This window comes from Carcharodon carcharias, chromosome 22 (assembly GCF_017639515.1).
Source record: "Carcharodon carcharias isolate sCarCar2 chromosome 22, sCarCar2.pri, whole genome shotgun sequence".
In the NCBI taxonomy this organism is placed as follows: domain Eukaryota; kingdom Metazoa; phylum Chordata; class Chondrichthyes; order Lamniformes; family Lamnidae; genus Carcharodon; species Carcharodon carcharias.
The window spans coordinates 46983638-47004293 of record NC_054488.1 but is presented as its reverse complement, the minus strand read 5'-3'; the positions used below and the strand labels follow the sequence as shown (position 1 = coordinate 47004293).

Genomic DNA, 20656 nt, shown 5'->3' with positions numbered 1-20656 from the left:
TTTTTTTGCAAAAGCTCATCCACAGGCGAATGAGGTGTCGATCAGTCATTGAAAAGAAGATTAAAGTTTTCAAACTAATTTCTAACATGTGATAGAGTCACATGAGGGGACAGGTTATCAATGTTTTTAAAATCTTACTTTTTTATTTTCAAAAATCTTCATCTACGTGAGGCAGCTCTGTGCCTCGGGGAGCTTTCCCTGTATGCACCCGTGGGCATACGTCAACTTCCGTGCTCGCCCTCCCACCCTCCCAGCCGACACAAGCAACGCTTAGCACTGCAGTGCACGTTTCACGGTGGGTGGGCCTTCATTAGCCCGCCAGCGTGAAATCGCGGACGAGCCCCGATCGCGGCTGGCAGTCGCTTTTGTGGCCATTCCCGGGCTCACCCCATATCTCCAGAGCATTAGTCTGTGTCTTCTCAATGCCACCAACTCCCCCTGAATGATGAATAGATAAAAGCATCACTCTTGCTCTCTTTGAACTCTTGGAATAGACTAGGGCTGGGCAAGGTACTGGACAGAAACAACACCATAGCACAGGTTGATGCAAGGCAGCGGAACAGGCTTGCTCTCACGCTCACAGAATGGTTTATAAAGTTAGATGAGGGATTTGAGGCCTTTACCACTTATTACGCACTAAACATAACACATGTTATTTATTATATGAAGGCCTAAAATAATGCTAACTGGGACAATAGCAGCTGTTTAACATTAAGAACCAGATAAATACTCAGCAGGTCTCCTTTCTTTTCAACCCTGTTTTCTATGCAGCTATTAGCAGTTTTGTGTAAATGATTTATTATTTCAAAACACGTGTTAAAATAGATAGGTATTTACTCAAAGGCATTAACTGGCAAGGGTAAAAACAACAGAGGGATTAAGTTCACGTTGCTTCAAGTCTTCCAAGCTTCTCTTCTATTTCTTGCTGGAAGTTTTTAAATTCCTTTTTTTTTGCCAGACTGAAAACAGTTTAGAATTATTCCTTCACATGAATTCGGTGAGGAAACAAAAACAGATACAATGGCTGAGATTTTCCAGCCCCGACATTGGCGGGCATCGGCGCAGGCGGGAGGGGGAAATTGCCAACGCATTGAGTTTCAACGGCTCTCCGAATTTTCCCATTCCGCCCGCGGTGATGCCTGCTGGTGCAGGGCTGGAAAATCCCACCACATGTCATGAGGAGCAGTCTTTTATTTTAGAACGGGCACTAATTCTGTTTTGGCGGGATTGATCAATATAATAAAAGTGTGCACAAACTGAAGATATAAATCAAATCCAAATGATTTGGATGCGTTCTGCCCAGCCTTTTAAAGCAGTCGCATTTCAACATCGAAATGTAAACAAAAATCTAAAATTTCTGAAAGCATTTATGAATGGTAACTGAGATCCCATAATCTGATTTCTCATTTTTACACAGAGAAATCTCCAAACTGGAGTCAATATTGAAATTCCTTTAATGTACAAATTTCAAGATTATTACCTCAACACAATTGTGCCGTCGCGTCTCTGCGTTTCCAAGGTGCTGGTGAATATAATCACTCAGTGATCTATGGCGTTGTTGAACAAAATATTCTTCCCACTGCTGCTTGACTTCATGACCCCCGAGTTTCGAGTGTTTTAAACGGACCACAGCATCTGGAGTCACACAGTTGAGAAGTAGGTGTTTTGCTGATTTTAGTATAGTTCGAGTGTCTTCAAAGGTACCTTCACTTTTCAGGTTTGCAGTGTCCAAGACTTGCAGTACTACACTTGCACATGCATCAGCGTGGAATCCAATGATCACCTCTGAAGGGTTTAACATCAATCCACCTTGCGCTCCATCACGACTCATTTTCACTGACACAAACTCCTTGACCCATAGCTCCAATTGTTTGGTGATGCTTTGCTGCTGGAGATTAAGCACAGTGCTCATGTCTAGGCTGTGCTTTTCAAGTCTATTGATCAAGGGAATGGGAAACTGTTTATAGACAACATCCTTGTCTTCAACAACAATGAGCCGAAACTTTCTGTCCACTCTGCATTTGACACGATGCGTTCCTAAACCCAGATCCACATATTGGTATTCTCCAAGGTTCACATAGTACTGGTTTAAAGCATCATAAAGGCTTTCATACAGGTTCTTCAAATTCAGAAGTATCACTGTTCTCCCAGTCTCCATGCAGATCTTCACTCGATTTACATTTCTACAAATTTGCGTGTATTCCTGATCTTTTGGGAAACTGGACCCAAATATAATCTCCGGCTTGTCATCCAGATCTTGGAAAACATGCTGCAGTACAATCTGAAGGGCAACGAAGTTCTTGGTAAGGAGCAGCAGGTAGCGACACTCTCCATCACTGGAATCTGCTTTGATATTTTTCTTCACCATCTCCAGTGTGCTTGTTTGAGGAAGAGAGTTCAAAGTAGGGAGGAAAATTTCAAGTGGATTAAACTCATCTTTACCACTGAAGTTCCGTAAAATGGTGTCAGCCAATTGTTCCTCTGTTGGTTCACACTTTGTCTCCTTAGCCGTAATAAAGACCATCTTTACAAGACTGTAATAGTCGCGAAGTCCAAAAAACTGTCCATTTTGATTTCCACATACTTCTAAATATGCCTGGGCAAAGATGGGAAAGAGATGCTGCACCTTCTGTAGCAGAACAAGGTCGGATGAACATATTCCTTCGGCCGTGTCAATGAGCTCTTTCTCACATGGATCCAATCGGGAAACAAAAATCCCACGGTTCATTTTGGCAGGATCCAAGGCCCAGTTGGAAATTCCAATGAAGCCTACTTTCTTGTGTGGGAGTGGATTGTCATCGTCAACACAACCATCTTCCAGCAACGGGTGAAGAGTTTTCAGTGGCATCTGTGGAGAGTCTTCAGCCAAGCCAATTTCATCTAGGACCACCACGGAAACATATTCATCCAGGTTTCTGCCCTGCTGAAAACGTGCGCATTGTTTGAAGGTGGTGATGATCCCCTCTGGTGTTGAATGGGGGCTGCATTGAAAGGACACCATGTGGACTTGTTTCAGCTTTTTGAATAGGTCACAGTGAGAAGATTGTCCCTGCATGGCGTCCAGCACAACTGTTTTTGCCAAGGATTTTGAACTGCCAGGCTTCCCAACAAGGAACAGTGGGATCCTCAGCTCAATGCAAATGACCATTAAGAAAACGTTCTCCTTTAAAGCCTCATTTTTTGCTATTGTTTCTCTTGTTTTTATATTTTTCATGAAAATATCGTGACAGTGGACAATTTGAGCCTGAATTTCATCGGGCGAATCATAAGGTTCAGGGAAAAATCTGCATATGTTTTTTAAATATGCTTCCTTGCACAATAGTGAGGGATAGTAACAGACCCCTACTGCTGATATCAGAGCCTGTAAGATATTTGTATTTGGGTTTGGGTAGTCAAATAGAAAAAACCTATGACAATAAAACCACACCAAAACCTTCATGCTTCGTTCTACGTCTCGTAAGCTCACAAAGCTGCACTCATTTTTCCTTTGCCTCATAAATTGCTGTGAGGCTGCTAGGACCATAATTATGGTTTCAGTATGCAGAAATGGAAGACTGTGGCTATGGATATATCTTTGCACAATCTGGCTAGTGTAAGCCAATTCAGCTTTGTCACTCAGCTGTCCAAAGTCCCACACCAATGGAATCATGCTTGATGGCAATGGCTGCACCCTATAAACCAGCTGCCTCAAAGGCACTTTTCCCAGTTTGTCTTCAGTCTCCTCTGCTTTAACTCGGTATCCCAACCCAGCCATTTCCAGACGTTGGATCATATCTTCAGAATGCTTTCTGTAAGGGTTGCAGGCTGCAATTATTTTTAAACCAGTGTCGCATTTCATTGCTTTACCTTGAACTGTTTTGTCACAGAGAACTTCTTTAATGGCATGGATAGCTTCTGTGGTGTTGGCTTCATCAAAGAAGAGGACTGTCTCCAAGCCATACCTGTGCTTGTTCTCAATGGCAAGCTTCTCTGCCTCTCTAATTTTTGCATAGATTGTCGCTGCTGTTGTGCCTCCATGGACCTTAACTAGTTTCATAGTTTCTGTATTATGCTTTCCTTTCTGTAGGTCGCAAAGAAACTTAATCAGTCTTGTTTTTCCACAGCCAGTCTCCCCCATGATGATGACAGGAATTTCACACCTAAAGCGCATGTGGATGGCGAGCATTTTCATCATGTTGTCTGCAGTTAGTTCATAGGTCTTATCCGGATCTGTTGCTTTTTCCACACCAAGTACCCGGCTGAGCTTTTGGATTTTCTCTTCTCTGGGAAGAGCATCAATATTCTCATTGAATCTTATTCGCTGCAAGCCGAGCCCACTTTCAAGTTGTGAAGACATGATGTTTCCTCTCAGTACCTCACCAGTGTGTTGATCCACGGCATCAAATCCCCTTCTATTATTTCTTCTCAAATGAAAACCAAGAAAAGTCATGGAAAATGTGTCTGCATTGAAAAATATGTATGGATGAGGGTGAGTTTCCCATCTTTTCCGTATTATATACGGAAGTAGATCTTCATCTGCTTGGGGGGTTGAGAAAGCAGGGCTTTCATCTGAAATATTCATGGATGGTGTTGCAAAGTCTTGAGCCATGAGAATCATGAACTCAACAATGAAGTTTTTAAAGCCGATCAGGGTATCTCCAACAAACGAAGGGTTACAAAACATGGATTGCTCACAGTTTTTCAACTGAAGGTTCAGAAACCAAGAAAAGTTTCTCAACTCTGCCCAGGAAGGATCCCTTAGTCCACAGTATTGGAGTAGTAAAGTTAGACATTCAGCAGGATTTCCTTCAACGCTATGCTTTCTATACATGAATTGATCAATGTTTATCTTTACACTGAACCGACGGAGATATTGGTAGGGTCTCTGGATGGCTTCATTGACGAACTCCTCCTCATCCATTAATGGGTCTAAAATATTAAGGACAGTGTCTTCACGCTTTTTTAATTCAAGCTGACGAACTTCTCTTGGTGTTCTGCAGTAAATTGTTGGTAGGATACCCAGAAGTCCCACATTTACCTACAAGCAAAAAAAGATTGGAAAGAAGAAGTTTAATATAAGGTGTGTATTTCTCTTCTTTACACAAAAAGGAAGCTTTATTATTTGTTAGTATAGATAAAACAACAATCACAGAAATGCGTGAATAGGACATACTTCGATTCCATAATTGTATCAGGTTAACTTGCTGAGAATTTCAGAGAGAAGATAACAATTTTATGAAGTAGGGGATCTCCCATATCACTGAAAGTTACTAAAATGTGACCTATATATTGAAATCATTGCTGTTGACCTTAAGTAATAGGAATAAATATTATGCTATTAATTTATAACCATATTTTATGAGAAATTATTATTCAGTTCACTCAGCTTGTGATTATATTTTTTTTGCTCATATTAATCTGATCTTTTTATTGGCTTGTCTGGGCGAGTGTCTGATCAATTCAGGTACAGGTCCTCTAATGGCAAACCTCCAGCCAAAAGACATCAAGTGAACAGCGTATTAAGAATTGCTACAGAAAACATTTAAAGATTGTCCTGTTTCACTTTAAATTATGTTTTAAAGATGGAACTTTCCATTGGCATAGCTCACATGAGTACTTAACACATTCACATTACATTTGGGTGTGTTTTTAGATAAGTGTAAACCCATTTAAAGAGACTTTGTATAAAGTGCACACCGAGGATATAAATTGTGTGTGTCAAACCTTAAAAGATACCACAAGGTGCAAATTTTAACCACAAAATATTGCTTTGAAAATACTGTAGTCTAAACAACCTGCTGAGTATGTGGTTTATAAAGGAATTCATTGGCATCCAGATGTTCCACAATGTACAGATCAGCTGTGCTGCGTTTCCAGATTCTTCCCTGGCTGTTCTTCAGGAATCCTAATATTAGGATCTTGAAAAGGAATTCTTCCAATCTTTTCCTTACCTTATAAAAAGAAAACAACCATAAAGATTAACCTAAACACTGACGCAAATCTATGTTCAGTTCCAAATAAGATCAACTTCATATTTTGAAAGAACAACTGGATCTTTGCAAAGCTTTGATGCTTTTCAGAAAAGCAACAGTGTGCAATGACGATGGTATTTAAAACACTCCATGCATAGAGGCTCTGTCATCCTCCATCTTTGATCATTTGAAGAAAATTGGAATTGGCGGACCATCAAGAATCCCCAGATGTTGGTCTTACACAAATGGCTCCTCACTACTCTAAGCACAGTAGACAAGTCCGACTTTCTTGGAGTGGATGCATGTCAGACAGGAGGAGTGGATCTATGTCAGACAGGAGGAGATTGCTATCGATGAGCTATATATAAAGAATCTCACACAAGGCTTTGTCTCATGAAAATTCAATTAAGAGGGCAAAGGTTAGAAAGCAGGTGATAGTGTTGTAAGAGGAATGATACATGGATCGCTGAGCTAAAAAAAATCTGCAGAACATGTACAAATTACATGACATTTACAGGGAGAAAATTAACTGCTGAAAATAGACCTTATTGTCTTCAGGAACATGACCCCGATTTAAACTGACCTCACCACGGCGGAAATTGAGTGGGGGGGCAGTTAAAAGAACGCACCTCAGTTACACCCTCCAAACCTACTTCCTTTCTCCTGGGTCCTGAAGTTAACATGCTCTTTTGAGAAGGTGAGTAGGACTTTCACAGGAACAAAGTGGGTCCCATTTACTATTCGAGTTAGGCTGGGGCTCTGCGTTTCTAGTTTTGATGGGGTGTCTCCTCACTGTCCTGCACTTCTCAACACCCTCCCTTCTCCACACCCTCCCATTAATGTCAGGGCCAAGAGCTTTGATGATGACTTACAGGTGCTGCATCGATATGGAATATCACTGGCCGTCGAAAATCACATGTGCTTGAAAGATCGTGCAACATTTGAACAATCCGGTTTTCATCAATCACAGGCTCAATTAATCGGATCCTCTTCAGAGCATTGTCAATTCGAGGATAGTGCTGTAACAGTTTTTCATGCAATCGGTCAATGTAGAGGGACTTTCCTGTGGAGAAGCAAATCTCAGAATTATCAGACAGCTGGAATTTGGACATTGGGTTCTGACTGATCCGAAATTCTGTTTGAAAGTAGAAGATTATTAATCCAATGCCATGGCAACCCATGCATGAGGTTTCTTAGTGTTGGTTTAGAGGAATATAAGTTGATTAGCATTACGATGTACGGTGGGGAATGAGTTGGAAATGTACTCCCAATTTGTTTTTTTGCCAATTGTTAAGTCTCCCTCATTCTTATGCACCAAATCATAGACTTGCCCATGTTGTCCCCCCTCTCTCTGTCTCGCCACTCCCACAAATGTTGGGTGTGCTTCTGAATCCCGAATATTATAAGAGTGCAAAGATAAGGTAAGAAGTACAGATTTTGGTACCTACCCACTCCAGGTCTTTTGGACGATATGATTCTGACAGAAAGTCGGTCATGGAATAGCTGGGCTGCAGACAACTGGCTCGCAGGGACAGTGAAATGATATACCAGGTACTGCTGAACGGCTTCTGTTTTAACACTCAGCCCTGCAGGTATTTTGTAATGACTAAGATAGGATGGGATGTAGCAGTGCCGCCGTTTAGCATCGCAGATTACAACAAACTGATAAACTGGATTGCAATGACGCATCAATTCCTCAAATAACTCTCCAAATCTAACACTCGTTTCATAACTTAGGCAGTCAGCATGAATTAACGTATAGATTTTCTGTTCATGAGATCCTCTGCTCAGGGCCCTTCGCAAGAATACTTCTACTTCTTCATAAGTTGTTTCCTCGGAGCAAAGAAGCACTTCATCGTAGGTTGGCAGAGGCTGCCTTTGATTTTGCATGTAGACACATAAAGCAGCCCTAAAGATCTCGGGCTGTGCACAGACTATGAGATTCGGTCTTCCATGATACAGAGAGGGAGGAAGCTGCCTTCTTACTTTTGACTCATTCATACCCGAGAGATGGCTAAGTAGCATACCAAAAACTAATATATCTAAGTGGTCAATTAAGAAAGCAGCCATGTTTTTCATAAATTTGTTCCAAAGTAGTGCAATCTCCTCAGAAAGACTTGCATTTTCCATTTGGGGAGATATTTTTAATACACCAGCATCATGCATTTCCTCACATACTGATTCTGCAGGCTCAATCTGTTGGAATGGGGCAAATTCTGAATATTGAAGTTCAGCAGGCTCAACAGCCTTGCGCTTTGTTACTTCATTATCATGCTCTTCGTAATGGCTCTGAGTAGGTTTCTGAGCATAAACTCTTTCTGTACTGTTCTCAAATGAACTTGTATTTGGCAAATCAAATTCTATCAAATCTACATCAATCTCTTCACTCTCACTTTCGCTCTCCCCAGCTTTCAACTCAAAGACATCTGTCTCCTCATCTTCACTCTCACTTTCGCTCTCCCCAGGTTTCAACTCAAAGCCATCTGTCTCCTCATTCACCGAAATCTCAGGCAATGTAATTAACTGAAGCATCGCACTTCTGACGTCCTTCACAGTGCAGTCAGTTTTAATGAATGATAACATTGTCATCACTTGCTTACACAAAGGCTTCCCGGCAGCAAAACGTCCCAGTTCTGAACACAGATACACTATTTGTTCTGCGGTATAGTAATTCAGATAGTAGAACTTTTCCCGGCTCTTCTCAATAAACTCGCACCACCCCCGAAGGCATTCCTCCAGTGCTCTGCACAATACTTGCAGTTGCTCTGAGAGATCGCCACCAACTTTCAGGCTTCCAATGCCTCTCACATTAAAGTCCATTATTATGCAGACATCACTCTCTTTACTGCAGAACACATGTGCCTTCCAGTTTCTGTAAAGCATGTTTCCAGATGAGTACAATTCAATAAATGCCTTTCCGAGCCTTTGGACACTGTTAAAATCCTGTCAAAAATAAAATGTGTTCAAGAATATAAATATTTAATAAGGTGCCTTAGCTGAAATTGCAGTAGACAATTTCGGGGCTTAGGTTATTTAAATGCTGAGCTAGAAGTGCAATAAAGAAGTAATCACTATTTAAATGCTATACAAATTTCTAATCATGATTGGTGTTCTAACCTGATGTTACATTGATAGAAGTATTGCTGACAACTGAAGAAGCTGTTTAAACAAAGACATTTTACACACTAAAAGTGTCTTGCCATCAGTTTCCTTTGAAATATCAAATGATCGTCAACAATTTTTTTGTACTCCCTTTTTGATGTCAATGCCTGCAAATGTTATATTCAAAATATTTGACTGCTGATAACATGAACAATAAACAAGCTTAATTCAGTTACATTGCCAGTCAGTGTGAAGGAGCAGCATTTCCACACTAAGTTAATCTGATCATTGAGGTAGATCAGTACTCTGGGCAGAATTTAGCTCCCCACCACAAACCAAACCACTGGCGAAGTTGGATGGGAGGTGGAAGGAGCCATATAACTGGGTGGGGAGGCGTGGGATGCAGAGTCCATCGTCTTCCTGATTAAGTCAAGCATAGGATAGGTAAAGGTTGGCCTTCCCACCCAGAGGCCAATTAATGCCCTCGTGGTCATTTAAGGAGCATTTAAGGACTTCATCCCCTTGATGTTGGTATTTATCAGCTGTTTGGGGAGGGGGGGGAGGAGAGGTGGGGCCATAAGCCACATGGGATAGATAAACTCTGGTGGCCTCCCTGCAGGCTTGGGGGTCAGGGTCTCTCTTGCTCAGGCACGCTATGCACCATGGATGGCCCTGCCTGTAGCAACATTCAACCCATTGAAAGAAACCACCCATCCCCATGCCCTTCACAATGACCCCTTCCTGCCTCCTCCTCTCACCAGGGCCTGCCTGACTGACCCCAGTGATGTCCCACTTAGCTTATTAGCGGGGCCTCCATTGATGGCTGCTCCTAGGCCGAGTGCAGTCGCAGCAGTGACTCCTGCTGAGACTGAAGAGCTCTTGCAGACGAGATCTCCATCTTTCAGAGCTGGGAGCCCTGACAGCAGGAAGTTAACTGGCTTTTTTTTTTTATTCTTTCATAGGATGTGAGTGTCTCAGGAAAGGCCAGCATTTGTTGCTCATTCTTAAATGGCCTTGAACTGAGTGGCTTGCTAGGCCATTTCAGAAGGCAGTTAAGAGCCACCACATTGCTGTGGGTCTGGAGTCACATGTAGGCCAGACCAGGTAAGGGTGGCAGATTTCCTTCCCAAAAAAGGACATTAGTGAACCAGATGGGTTTTCACAGCAATTGATAATAGTTTCATGGTGCAACTGAATTCAACTTTTACCAGCTGCTGTGTTATGTTTCGAACCCACGTTCCCAGGATTACTTATCCAGTAACAGTACCACTACGCCACCATCTCCCCCTAAATCCTGTTAGGGCTCCTGGAAATGACCACAGCAGGCTTTCTGGCAGGTGGATGGAGCCACTGCTGCAACAATTAAATTCAGCTCTGAGTTATAGAGTGTAGGGGCTGATTGGCTTGTTCCTGCTCTAGATTACACTAGATTACTTGGATGTAGTGAATACAGGTAAACAGAAAATTTGAGTCAACTCTCAAATGGATGAGTGCACAGCTGATCTCCCTAAATTCACTGCATCCAGCTGACCCATCCTGCCCAGGGAGAGGAATAAGAGAATCTCTTTAAATAGACAGACAGAAGTTGCTTTGAGCTTTGTTTCCCCTCACTTGGTCCAACAAAATAAGCTGAAGTTTTGAATTATTGAGCAGAAGTAAATTGTCTTTATCTAAATAACATATTTTTCAGTTTGATTTCAAGATCAAAGACCTGCTCTTTTGCAAGATGCTTTTATTTGATGCTTTATTACCTCCATGAATCTGGCAACTTCCTCTTTTCCACATTCTCTTTTTCCCGACATCAGCATTAATTTGTTCTGCAATTCCCTCAGCTCCGTCAGTGTGTATTTCTTCCTTTCTTTAGTGCTCTCATCATAAAGACTCAGCTGAAGGACATTTTCTAGTGACAACTAAACAAGGTTATAAATAAATTCAGATTAAAAAAAACAGAAGCACAGCTTCTACTGAACATTGCAAGACACATACAATTCACAGCAAATTTTGGTTTTACGTTAAGAGTAGTATTGTGTACATCTTATTAAAGTATTATTTTCTGCATAATCAGAAGCTGATAGTAAATGCACCTCTTGGCATAGTGGTGTAGTGGTTGATACTTTCTATTCATATCATCGTCACTCTAAGTAACTGAGTCTTGTACAATGCAACATGTATCTTTGTCCCTTGCACCTATTGTGCACATTCTTCAGTTTGAGGTAATCTATTTTAATCACTTAGGGTGGTGATATAAGATCAGAGTGTGAACCAACATCGTTTCCCCATCAGCGGCTTAGGCTAGGTTTTCTATCAACAAAAACAGTGCTAACAGAAAGCAGAAGAATCAGACAAATGAGATAAAATAGAGGTAAAATGAGAAAATGCTGGAAAAACTCAGCAGGTCTGGCAGCACCTGGAGAGAGAAACAGAGATAACTTTTTTTTTTATTCATTTACAGGATGTGGGCATTGTTGGCTAGGCTGGCATTTTATTACCCATCCCTAATTGCCCTTGAGAAGGTGGTTGGGAGCTGCATTCTTGAACCACTGCAGGTCATGTGGTGTAGGTACACCCACAGTGCTGTTAGGAAGGGAGTTTCAGGATTTGGACCCAGTGACAGTGGAGGAACGGCGATATATTTCCAAGTCAGGGTGGTGAGTGACTTGGAGGGGAACTTCTAGGCGGTGGTGTTCCCATGTATCTGCTGCCCTTTCCATCTAGATGGTAGTGGTCGTGGGTTTGGAAGATGCTGTTGAAGTGCCTTGGTGAATTCCTGCAGTGCATCTTTTGGTTGGTACACACTGCTGCTACTGTACATCAGTGGTGGAGGGAGTGAATGTTTGTGGATCGGGTGCCAATCAAACAGACTGCTTTGTCCTGGACGGTGTCAAGTTTCTTGAGTGTTGTGGTAGCTGCACTCATCCAGGCAAGTGGAGAGTATTCCATAATTCCTGACTGCCTTGTAGATGGTGGACAGGCTTTGGGGAGTCATGACTTGAGTTACTCATTGCACTATTTCTAACCTCTGACCTGCACTTGTAGCCACAGTATTTATATGGCTAGTCCAGTTCAATTTCTGGTCAATATTAACCCCCAAATGTTGATAGAGGGGGATTCAGTGTTGGCAATGCCATTGAATGTCAAGGGATGATGGTTGGATTCTCTTTCGTTGGAGATGGTCATTGCCTGACACTTGTGTGGTGTGAATGTTACTTGCCACTTGTCAGCCCAAGCCTGGGTATTGTCCAGGTCTTGCTGTATTTGGACATGGAGTGCTTCAGTATCTGAGGAGTCGTGAATGGTACTGAACACTGTGCAATCATCAGCGAATATCCCCACTTCTGACCTAATGATGGAAGGTCATTGACGAAGCAGCTGAAGATGGTTAGGTCGAGGACGCTACCCTGAGGAACTCCTGCAGTGGTGTCCTGGAGCTGAGTTTATTGACCTCCAACAATCACAACCATCCTCCTTTGTGCTCAGTATGACTCCAAACAGTGAAAAGTTTTCCCCCTGATTCCCGCTGACTCCAGTTTTGCTAGGGCTCCTTGATACCACACTCGGTCAAATGCTGCCTTGATGTCAAGGGCAGTCACTCTCACCTTACTTCGAGAGTTTAGCTCTTTTGTCCATGTTTGCACCATGGCTGCAATGAAGTCAGGAGCTGAGTGGCCCTGGTGGAACCCAAATTGGGCATCAGTGAGCTGGTTATTGCTAAGCAAGTATCGCTTGTTAGCACTGTTGATGATCCCTTCCATTACTTTACTGTCTGCTGCCCTTGTCCTCCTAGATGATAGCAGTCATGGGTGTGGAAGGTCCAATATGACTCTTCTGGTCCAACTCCTGTTCTATCATTATTTCAGGGTCAAACTAGTAATTGGTGGGAACCAGGATGGAACAGGTTAGCACATTGCCTTATTACCATTAAGTGAACACAGGATAGAAATTTCCTTTTCTCCTCTACCATATAGAGGGGTTTTGTGCGGAATGACAGTAGTGTCACCACATAGTCTCAACTGTATATCAATCCACCGCACAAGCTGTGCTAAATCATGTTGAATTACCCACAAGAGGCTATGAGATAATTTGCCATCTTCAGTGCGGCTGGTGCAGAACTTTGTACAGTGAGAGTCCATACTAGGAATTTGAGCATGCAACATTTACCTCTGCATGATAACCGGTGTGAGAAATGGAAGAAATTCACACAGGTTCAAAAATGTTTGATCTTATAAGTTCGGAGCTAAAACACACTGTTGGGGCAAAGTAGTGGAAATTTTTGCTTTGCATTTCGCCTGTGGTATACCTGACCTGGGAGTGCTGAGTGTTGTCAGTGGGGCTTTGATTTCCAGCATTGCCCTGGCCTAATGAACAAAATCTCATCCCAGCGCAACCCATCTCAACCTCACCCTAAGACCATACTAGGTCAACCTCATGCTAGGAAGTTCCCCTCCAAGCCACTCACCATCCTGACTTGGAAATACATCGCCATTCCTTCACTGTCGCTGGAACTTCCTCCCTAACAGCACTGTGAGTGTACCTACACCACACGGACTGCAGCGGTTCAAGAAGGCAGCTCATCACCACCTTCTCAAAGGCAATTAGGGATGGGCAATAAAAGCTGGCCCAACCAGCGACACCCACATCCCACAAATGAATGAAAAGAACAGATCACCTAACCCACCTCACCCAGTCATCACCCGAAGACCACCTAACCCAATCTCACCCTACCACTGTTGGTACCTTACCACAGATTCCCCTTACACTTTGGTTTTACTAACCATCTGTTCAAATGCAAGTACCTTTTCTTCATGTAGTTGTCCAATGTTGCCCACCCTATAAACTCCTTTGTGATTGATGGCTGCAGCTAGAGACAGGGAGGATGTCTCCACAGATCCATGACTTTCCCTCAGGGTCTTCAGCCATTCCAAATAACGAGCTGAATCTCTCTAAAGAAATAAAGACATTAAAACTGGGAGCCAACAGCTTCACTCGTCTTGGTCAGTTTCAGAATCGCAGCATCAAACTGAAGTCATTTTGCTGACTTTCAGTGATCACGTGGGTCAGAACTAAAATATTTTAAGGTATTCACCAGTTTTTCCATAAGTTTTGGATCACTGTTCAGTGCCTTCTGGATTTTTTCTACAGAAGTCTTCAACCCTTCAAAATCTGTGCTCTGTGGCAGTTCGTAAATGAAGGAAGAATAACCCATCACAGCGTCGTGGAAGCAGGCGACACGATCAATTTCCATGTCATTTTCTCCAGCTGATATGGACGCCAGGTCCACAAATACTTTTACTTCCCTTAAGTCTGAGTAACAGAGAAAGACACAAAAAAAGGGCAACAATAAATTAGAGCTGGCAAAAATGTTTTAATGTTCTATCCATAGTGGCAAAAGGATCCCAGAACTAAATACAAAGATCACATAATGGTATTTCTACTTACTTGTCAAAGCTCCTTTCACCCAGTTCACAAATGGCTGCTTTTGAACAAATTCTTCTAAGCACTTTACGCATTCTGGAGTCATTTTTGCTAAGAGTGTTTTGGTCTGAATTAAGCCTTTGTCAACGTAATCTAGAGAATGTTTTTTGAAAGAGTGTTCATTCTGAATAAAAAAGAAAAAAAATCTGACACTGGCTGAAAGGTGCAGAGTTTCAGGACAAATGACACTGGCAAATTTTAGCCTTGATCTAACTGTGTGATCAATACTGAATCGTCCATGTGAGTCGCTACAATTGTAAAAGGTAACATGCTGCTTATGGATGATAATTCGCTTTACTTTACTATCAGTAAATTATCAACAGTTCTTTTTATTTCCTTCTGGCAAGTGAGGAAGTGCATTTGGCATATCCTAAGTTATCGATCCAAGGCTGACCCTACAGCCATCTAACCTCAGCATTTGATTGCAGCTGAAATTATTCCAGAATTTTCACCTCCATTCTGCTCTCTGGAAGTTATTGCTACTGTTGTTTACATTTAATCCTTCTCCAGCTATTGCATTTCAGCCATGATAATGTGGTGAATCCCATCAACATTTGTAAAATTCAGAGATATCATGCAACTTTACCAATTATCATTAACTCAAGAAACACCAGAGAACATCCACCCCAAGCCAAAAGCCAACACTAACAGCCAGCACTAATATCAAAGTAACAAAACCAAAAGCCAGTCCAATATTTATCCTAGTTTGGAAATAAAGGTCTAAAATGTCAATTTACCAGTAATCACATGAGAATAAAGTTGCTTGTTTACAAGCTAATACACTTACTATCTTTGTCAAGTTCTGAATTCTTCTGAAGTCACCCTGCAGTTTTAGCTCCTTCACTATGTCTTGAATTACTCGTGCAGAATCAACAGCTAAGTGAAGTTCAAAATACTGTTTGATCTGATCAAGCCTTGTCAGAGGCAACTCTTTTCCTTTTACCACTTGAAACATGTTGGATAACTCCTTCCTTATTTCACCAGGCTGCCCTCGGAGATCAAAAAACATCCTGTCAACCTCCTGGAATGTTATGGTGCCCTGGTCGGTTTTGTGGAACAGTTCTGTGTAGTCAGTCCAGCAACAGTGCCAGATGCTAGTGCATAGGTCGTCCAAAGTATAATCTTCATAGCTGAATTCTTTTGCGGCTTGCAGCCAACAGTTTAGAAGAACGCTGCTATCTCTGAGCTTATGCATTGTCAATGCCATGTTTGTAACAGCACTGCCCAGATTAAAATATTTAACACAGCAAGCAGGCTGAATTTTAGATTCTTCATCTCTCCAGGGCTTTGTTTTGATGAGCTCTTCAAGTCTCATGGATTGGATATTGGTCTTGTACTTTTCTTCAAGGTAAGTTATGTCAGTGACTGCAAAGCAAGTAGGCACAGATATTTCTTAAAAAGCATCAGTTATGCACAGGTTTGAAGAACATTGAAATATTTAAATTCAACAAATTAAAGCTTTAAATTTCAGTTCAGAGAATAAAATTGGGAACTTTAAATCAGTATCTACAATCGATGAGCAGATCTTCAAACAGATACTTATAGAAAGAATTATGTGCAGTTTTCAACCCAATAATTATTAACAGTGGGGAGGATACAGCCATAAGACTAAAACTAACTTATGAAACATTTTAACAAAAATGTTAATTACTTAAATTAAAGAGCATTTCAATTTCCAGTATTGCTGTGTTTGTGGTTTTTAAACTTTGAGTGAGCCCCTGTGCTGAATTATGGCTGATGTATTATTTTAAAACTTGTTGATAGTCAGCCTTTCAAATACCAAGATATTGAGTCAATCAACCAGGACATATTGAGGTCATGGCACAAGTCTTCCTGAGAAAAATTCTGACCCATTAACTTAATAGCTTGAGGGAAAATAACAACCCCAATTGTTAGTGAACACAGGACAACCAATCTTAGTTGATACAAATATTGTCATTTGACAATTTGAACCAAGGTAATTCAACAGCTTCTATTTCATCTTATGAAGCTCTGACGAATAATTATTGTTTTAATTAGAATGTGAGCCAAAGTTAGAAGAATTCCTTTCAAAGAAAACTTACATTTTTTCAATGGGACATGCACTCAGGAACTTAATTATGATAGAAAAATAACAATGATTACAATATTTCGTTTTACTTCATAGAATACTGATGATAGGAGTTAAAGAGTAGAATTGGTGTTCTTGAGGTATTTGCACAAATAATAATCACATTCTCAACTAGAATTATAGAAGAATGATACACCACAGAAGGAGGCCATTCAGCCCATTACAGCTGTGCTGGAAAAAGTCTTCTAAAAGGTCATAAAAGAACAGAAGTATTTGACCTCTATTGTGATCATTTCTCAAGGTAAAATTTTAGGCACAGGAAATATGCCAATATTTGGGGAGATGGCAATGTAATATTAATGTCACTGGACTAGAAATCCAGCGGTCCAAGCTAATGCTCTGGGGACATGGGTTCAAATCCCACCGCAGCAGCTGGTGGAATTTGAATTCAATTCACAAATCTGGAATTCAAAACTAGTCTTAGTAATGGTGATCATGAAGCTATCGTCAATTGTCATAAAAACCCATCCTATTCACTAATGCCTTTAGGGAAGAAAATCTGCCATCCTTACCTGGACTGGCCTACATGTGACTCCAGACCCACAGTAACTACCCTGTGATATGGTGTGGCAAGGCACTGAATTCAAAGGCAATTAGGGATGGGCAATAAATGCTGGCCTTGTCAATGTTGCTTATATGCCATGAAAGATTAAAAAAAGTCTTAATCAATTCAAAGCAACGTACTCTAATACGTAGAATATAAGCAGGTATTATTGTGAACAGCAATGAAGATTATTTAATCACTGGTAATTATTCCTATACAAATTTAGGTCAATTTTTTTTTGTTTGAAAAATTCATGTAACATTAACTAAATAAACAATTACTGAGGATTCATCTGATCTGTACTCTTTCTTTTGTCAATCAGCTATGCAAGTAACACGTGCACTATCTTAAGGGAATTTTGATGAATACTGTACCTGTAATAGTTTCATGAGCTTTATTAATCATATTTATTAATGTTCCAATGGATTTTTTCTCACTCAGAAAGGCCTCAAGTTCTTCTCCTCTCTTTGACACCAGTTTTCCAGCATCAACTTGAAAGAACCTCTTCTTCTGATGTTCTGGGAGTTTCTGTTCTGTAAATGAAGTACATACCTTCAGTTTATCACTGTAACAGTATTCAGGCTGAGACGAGGCACTTTGCTGCACCAAAGCCAATACACGCAGTGTTGCTGATGATGCAGCAAAGGGGAGGCAGTGGTGGAGTGATATTGTCACTGAGCTAATAATCCAGGGACCCAGAGTGATGCTCTGGGGACCCGGGTTGGAATCCCACCATTTGAATTCAATAAAAAAAAATCTGGGATTAAAAGTCTAATGATGACCATGAAACCATTGTTAATTGTTGTTAAAAACCCATCTTGTTCACTGATGCTCCTTTAGGGAAACAAATCTTGTCACCCTTACCTGGTCTGGCCTACATGTGACTCCTGACCCACAGCAATGTGATTGGCTCTTAACTACCCTCTGAAATTGCTGAGCAAGCCGCTAAAAAGTCCAAAAGGAGTGGAACCTGACGGACCACTGGAAATAACAAAGCCCTCCTTACCAGGGACATGTGCCAAAATTGGGAGAGGTGTCTCACAGACCAGTCAAGCAACCGACTGACATAGTCATAATCGCGGAATCATACCTCACAGATAACGTCTCAGACACCACTATCACCATCCCTGGGTATGACCTGTCCCACCAGCAGGACAATCCCAGCAGAGGCGGCAGTACAGTGGTATACAGGCGGAAGGGAATTGCCCTGGGAATCTTCAACATCGACTCTGGCGCACATGAAGTTTCACGGCATCAGGTCAAGCATGGGCAAGGAAGCCTTCGGCTCATTACCATGTACCGCCAACATGCACCCACCCCACGCCCTCCACCCAAACTCGCACTGAGGGTTGCAAGGATGTGTGGGGGACTTCATTGTCCATCACCAAGAGTGGCTTGGTAGCACCACTACTGACCGAGCTGGCTGAGTCCTAAAGGCCATAGCTGCTAGACTGGGTCTGAGGCAGGTGGGTGAGGGAACCAACAAGACGCATCTGCTCGTGGCAGTATCGGTAGGAGTGACTACTGCACAGTCCCTGTGGAGACGAAGTCTCATGATTGAGGATACCCTCAATCGTGTTGTGTGGCACTACCACCGTGCTAAATGGGATGGATTTTTAACAGACCTAGCAAATCAGGACTGGGCATCCATGAGGCACTGTGTGCCATCAGCAGCAGCAGAATTGTATTCAAACACAATCTGTAATCTCATGGCCCAGCATATCCCCCACTCTATCATTACCACCAAGCCAGGAAAGCAACCCTAGTTCAATGAAAAGTGCAGCACCAGGCATTCCAAAAAACGAAGTGTCAACCTGGTGAAGCTATAACACAGGACTACTTGCGTTCCAAAGAGCATAAGCAACAAGTGATAGACAAAGCTAAGCGATTCCACAACCAACAGATCAGATCTAGGCTCTGCAGTCCTGCCACATTCAGTCATGAATGGTGAAGGACAATTAAACAAATCACTGGAGGAGGAAGCTCCACAAATATCCCCATCACCAATGATGGGAGATCCCAGTATGTCAGTGGAAAAAATAAGATTGAAGCATTCGCAACAATCTTCAGCCAGAAGTGCCGAGTGGATGATCCATCTCGGCCTCCTCCGGATGCCAATCTTCAGCTAATTCAATTCACTCCACATGATATCAAGTAATAGTTAAAGGCACTAGATATTGCAAAGGCTATGGGCCCTGACAATTTCCAACAATGGTACTGAAGGCTTGTGCTCCAGAACTTGTCACGCCCCCATCCAAGCTGTACAGCTATAACACCAGCATCGATAAGGCAACGTGGAAAATTGCCCATGTATATCCTGTACACAAATAGCAGGACAAATCTAACCTGGCCAATTACCACATCATCAGTCTACTCTCGATCATCAGTAGAGTAATGGAAGGGGTCATCAACAGTGCTATCAAGTGACACTTGCTTATCAATAATCTGCTCATTGACGCCCAATTTGGGTTCCAGCACTGCCACTCAGCTCCTGACCTCATTACAGCCTTGGTTCAAACATGGACAAAAGAGCTGAATTCTGAGGTGAAATGAGAGTGACTGCCCTTGACATCAAAGACACATTTGACCGAGTGTGGCATCAAGGAGTCCTAGCAAAATGGGTCAATGGGAATCAGGGGGAAAACCCTCCACTGGTTGGAGTCATACCTCGCACAAAGGAAGATGGTTGTGGTTGTTGGAAGTCAATCATCTCAGTTCCAGGACAACACAGCAGAAATTCCTCAGGGTAGTATCCTCGGCCCAGCCATCTTCAACTGCTTCATCAATGACCTCCCTTCCATCATAAGGTCAGAAGCTCTTGATTGCACAATGTTTAGCACCATTCGCTACTCCTCAGATACTGAAGCAGTCCATGTCTAAATGCAGCAAGACCTGGACAATATCTAGGCTTAGGCCAACAAGTGGCAAGTAACATTCGCACCACACAAGTGGCGGGTAATGACCATCTCCAACAAGAGAGAATCCAACCATCGCCCCTTGACATTCAATGGCATTACCATGGTGGAATCCTCCACTATCAACATCCTAGGGGTTACCATTGACCAGAAACTGAACTGGACTAGCCATATAAATACCGTGGCTATAAGCGCAGATCAGAGGCCAGGAATCGTGCGACGTGTAACTCAACTTCTGACTCGCCAAAGCCTGCCCACATCTCTAAGACACAAGTCAGGAGTGTGATGGAATTTTCTCCACTTGCCTGGGTGAGTGCAGCTCCAACAACACTCAAGAAGCTTGACACCATCCTAGACAAAGCAGCCCGCTTGATTGGCACCCTATCCACAAAAAACATTCACTCCCTCCACCACCAACGCACAGTGGCAGCAGTGTGCACCATCTACAAAATGCACTGCAGGAAATCACCAAGCCTCCTTAGGCAGTGCCTTCCAAACCCATGACCGCTAGCATCTAGAAGGACAAGGGCAGCAGGTACATGGGAGCATCACCACCTGGAAG

At 42.2% G+C, this 20656-nt stretch overlaps 1 protein-coding gene across 5 annotated transcripts in view; it reads right to left on the bottom strand.

Moving 5' to 3' along the window:
- The window catches only part of LOC121293776 (E3 ubiquitin-protein ligase rnf213-alpha-like), a 164765-nt gene that overhangs the window by 79777 nt on the left and 64332 nt on the right, over positions 1–20656 (bottom strand). For all 5 annotated transcript variants that reach the window (XM_041217087.1, XM_041217086.1, XM_041217088.1 and 2 more), the window contains 10 exons: positions 17554–17712; positions 15313–15890; positions 14490–14649; positions 14137–14354; positions 13847–13993; positions 10805–10963; positions 7400–8894; positions 6824–7014; positions 5775–5930; positions 1481–5017 (listed from right to left, as the gene is read on the bottom strand). In XM_041217087.1, coding sequence (XP_041073021.1) covers positions 1481–5017; positions 5775–5930; positions 6824–7014; positions 7400–8894; positions 10805–10963; positions 13847–13993; positions 14137–14354; positions 14490–14649; positions 15313–15890; positions 17554–17712 — 6800 coding nt within the window. The remainder of the gene's footprint in view (positions 1–1480; positions 5018–5774; positions 5931–6823; positions 7015–7399; positions 8895–10804; positions 10964–13846; positions 13994–14136; positions 14355–14489; positions 14650–15312; positions 15891–17553; positions 17713–20656) is intronic.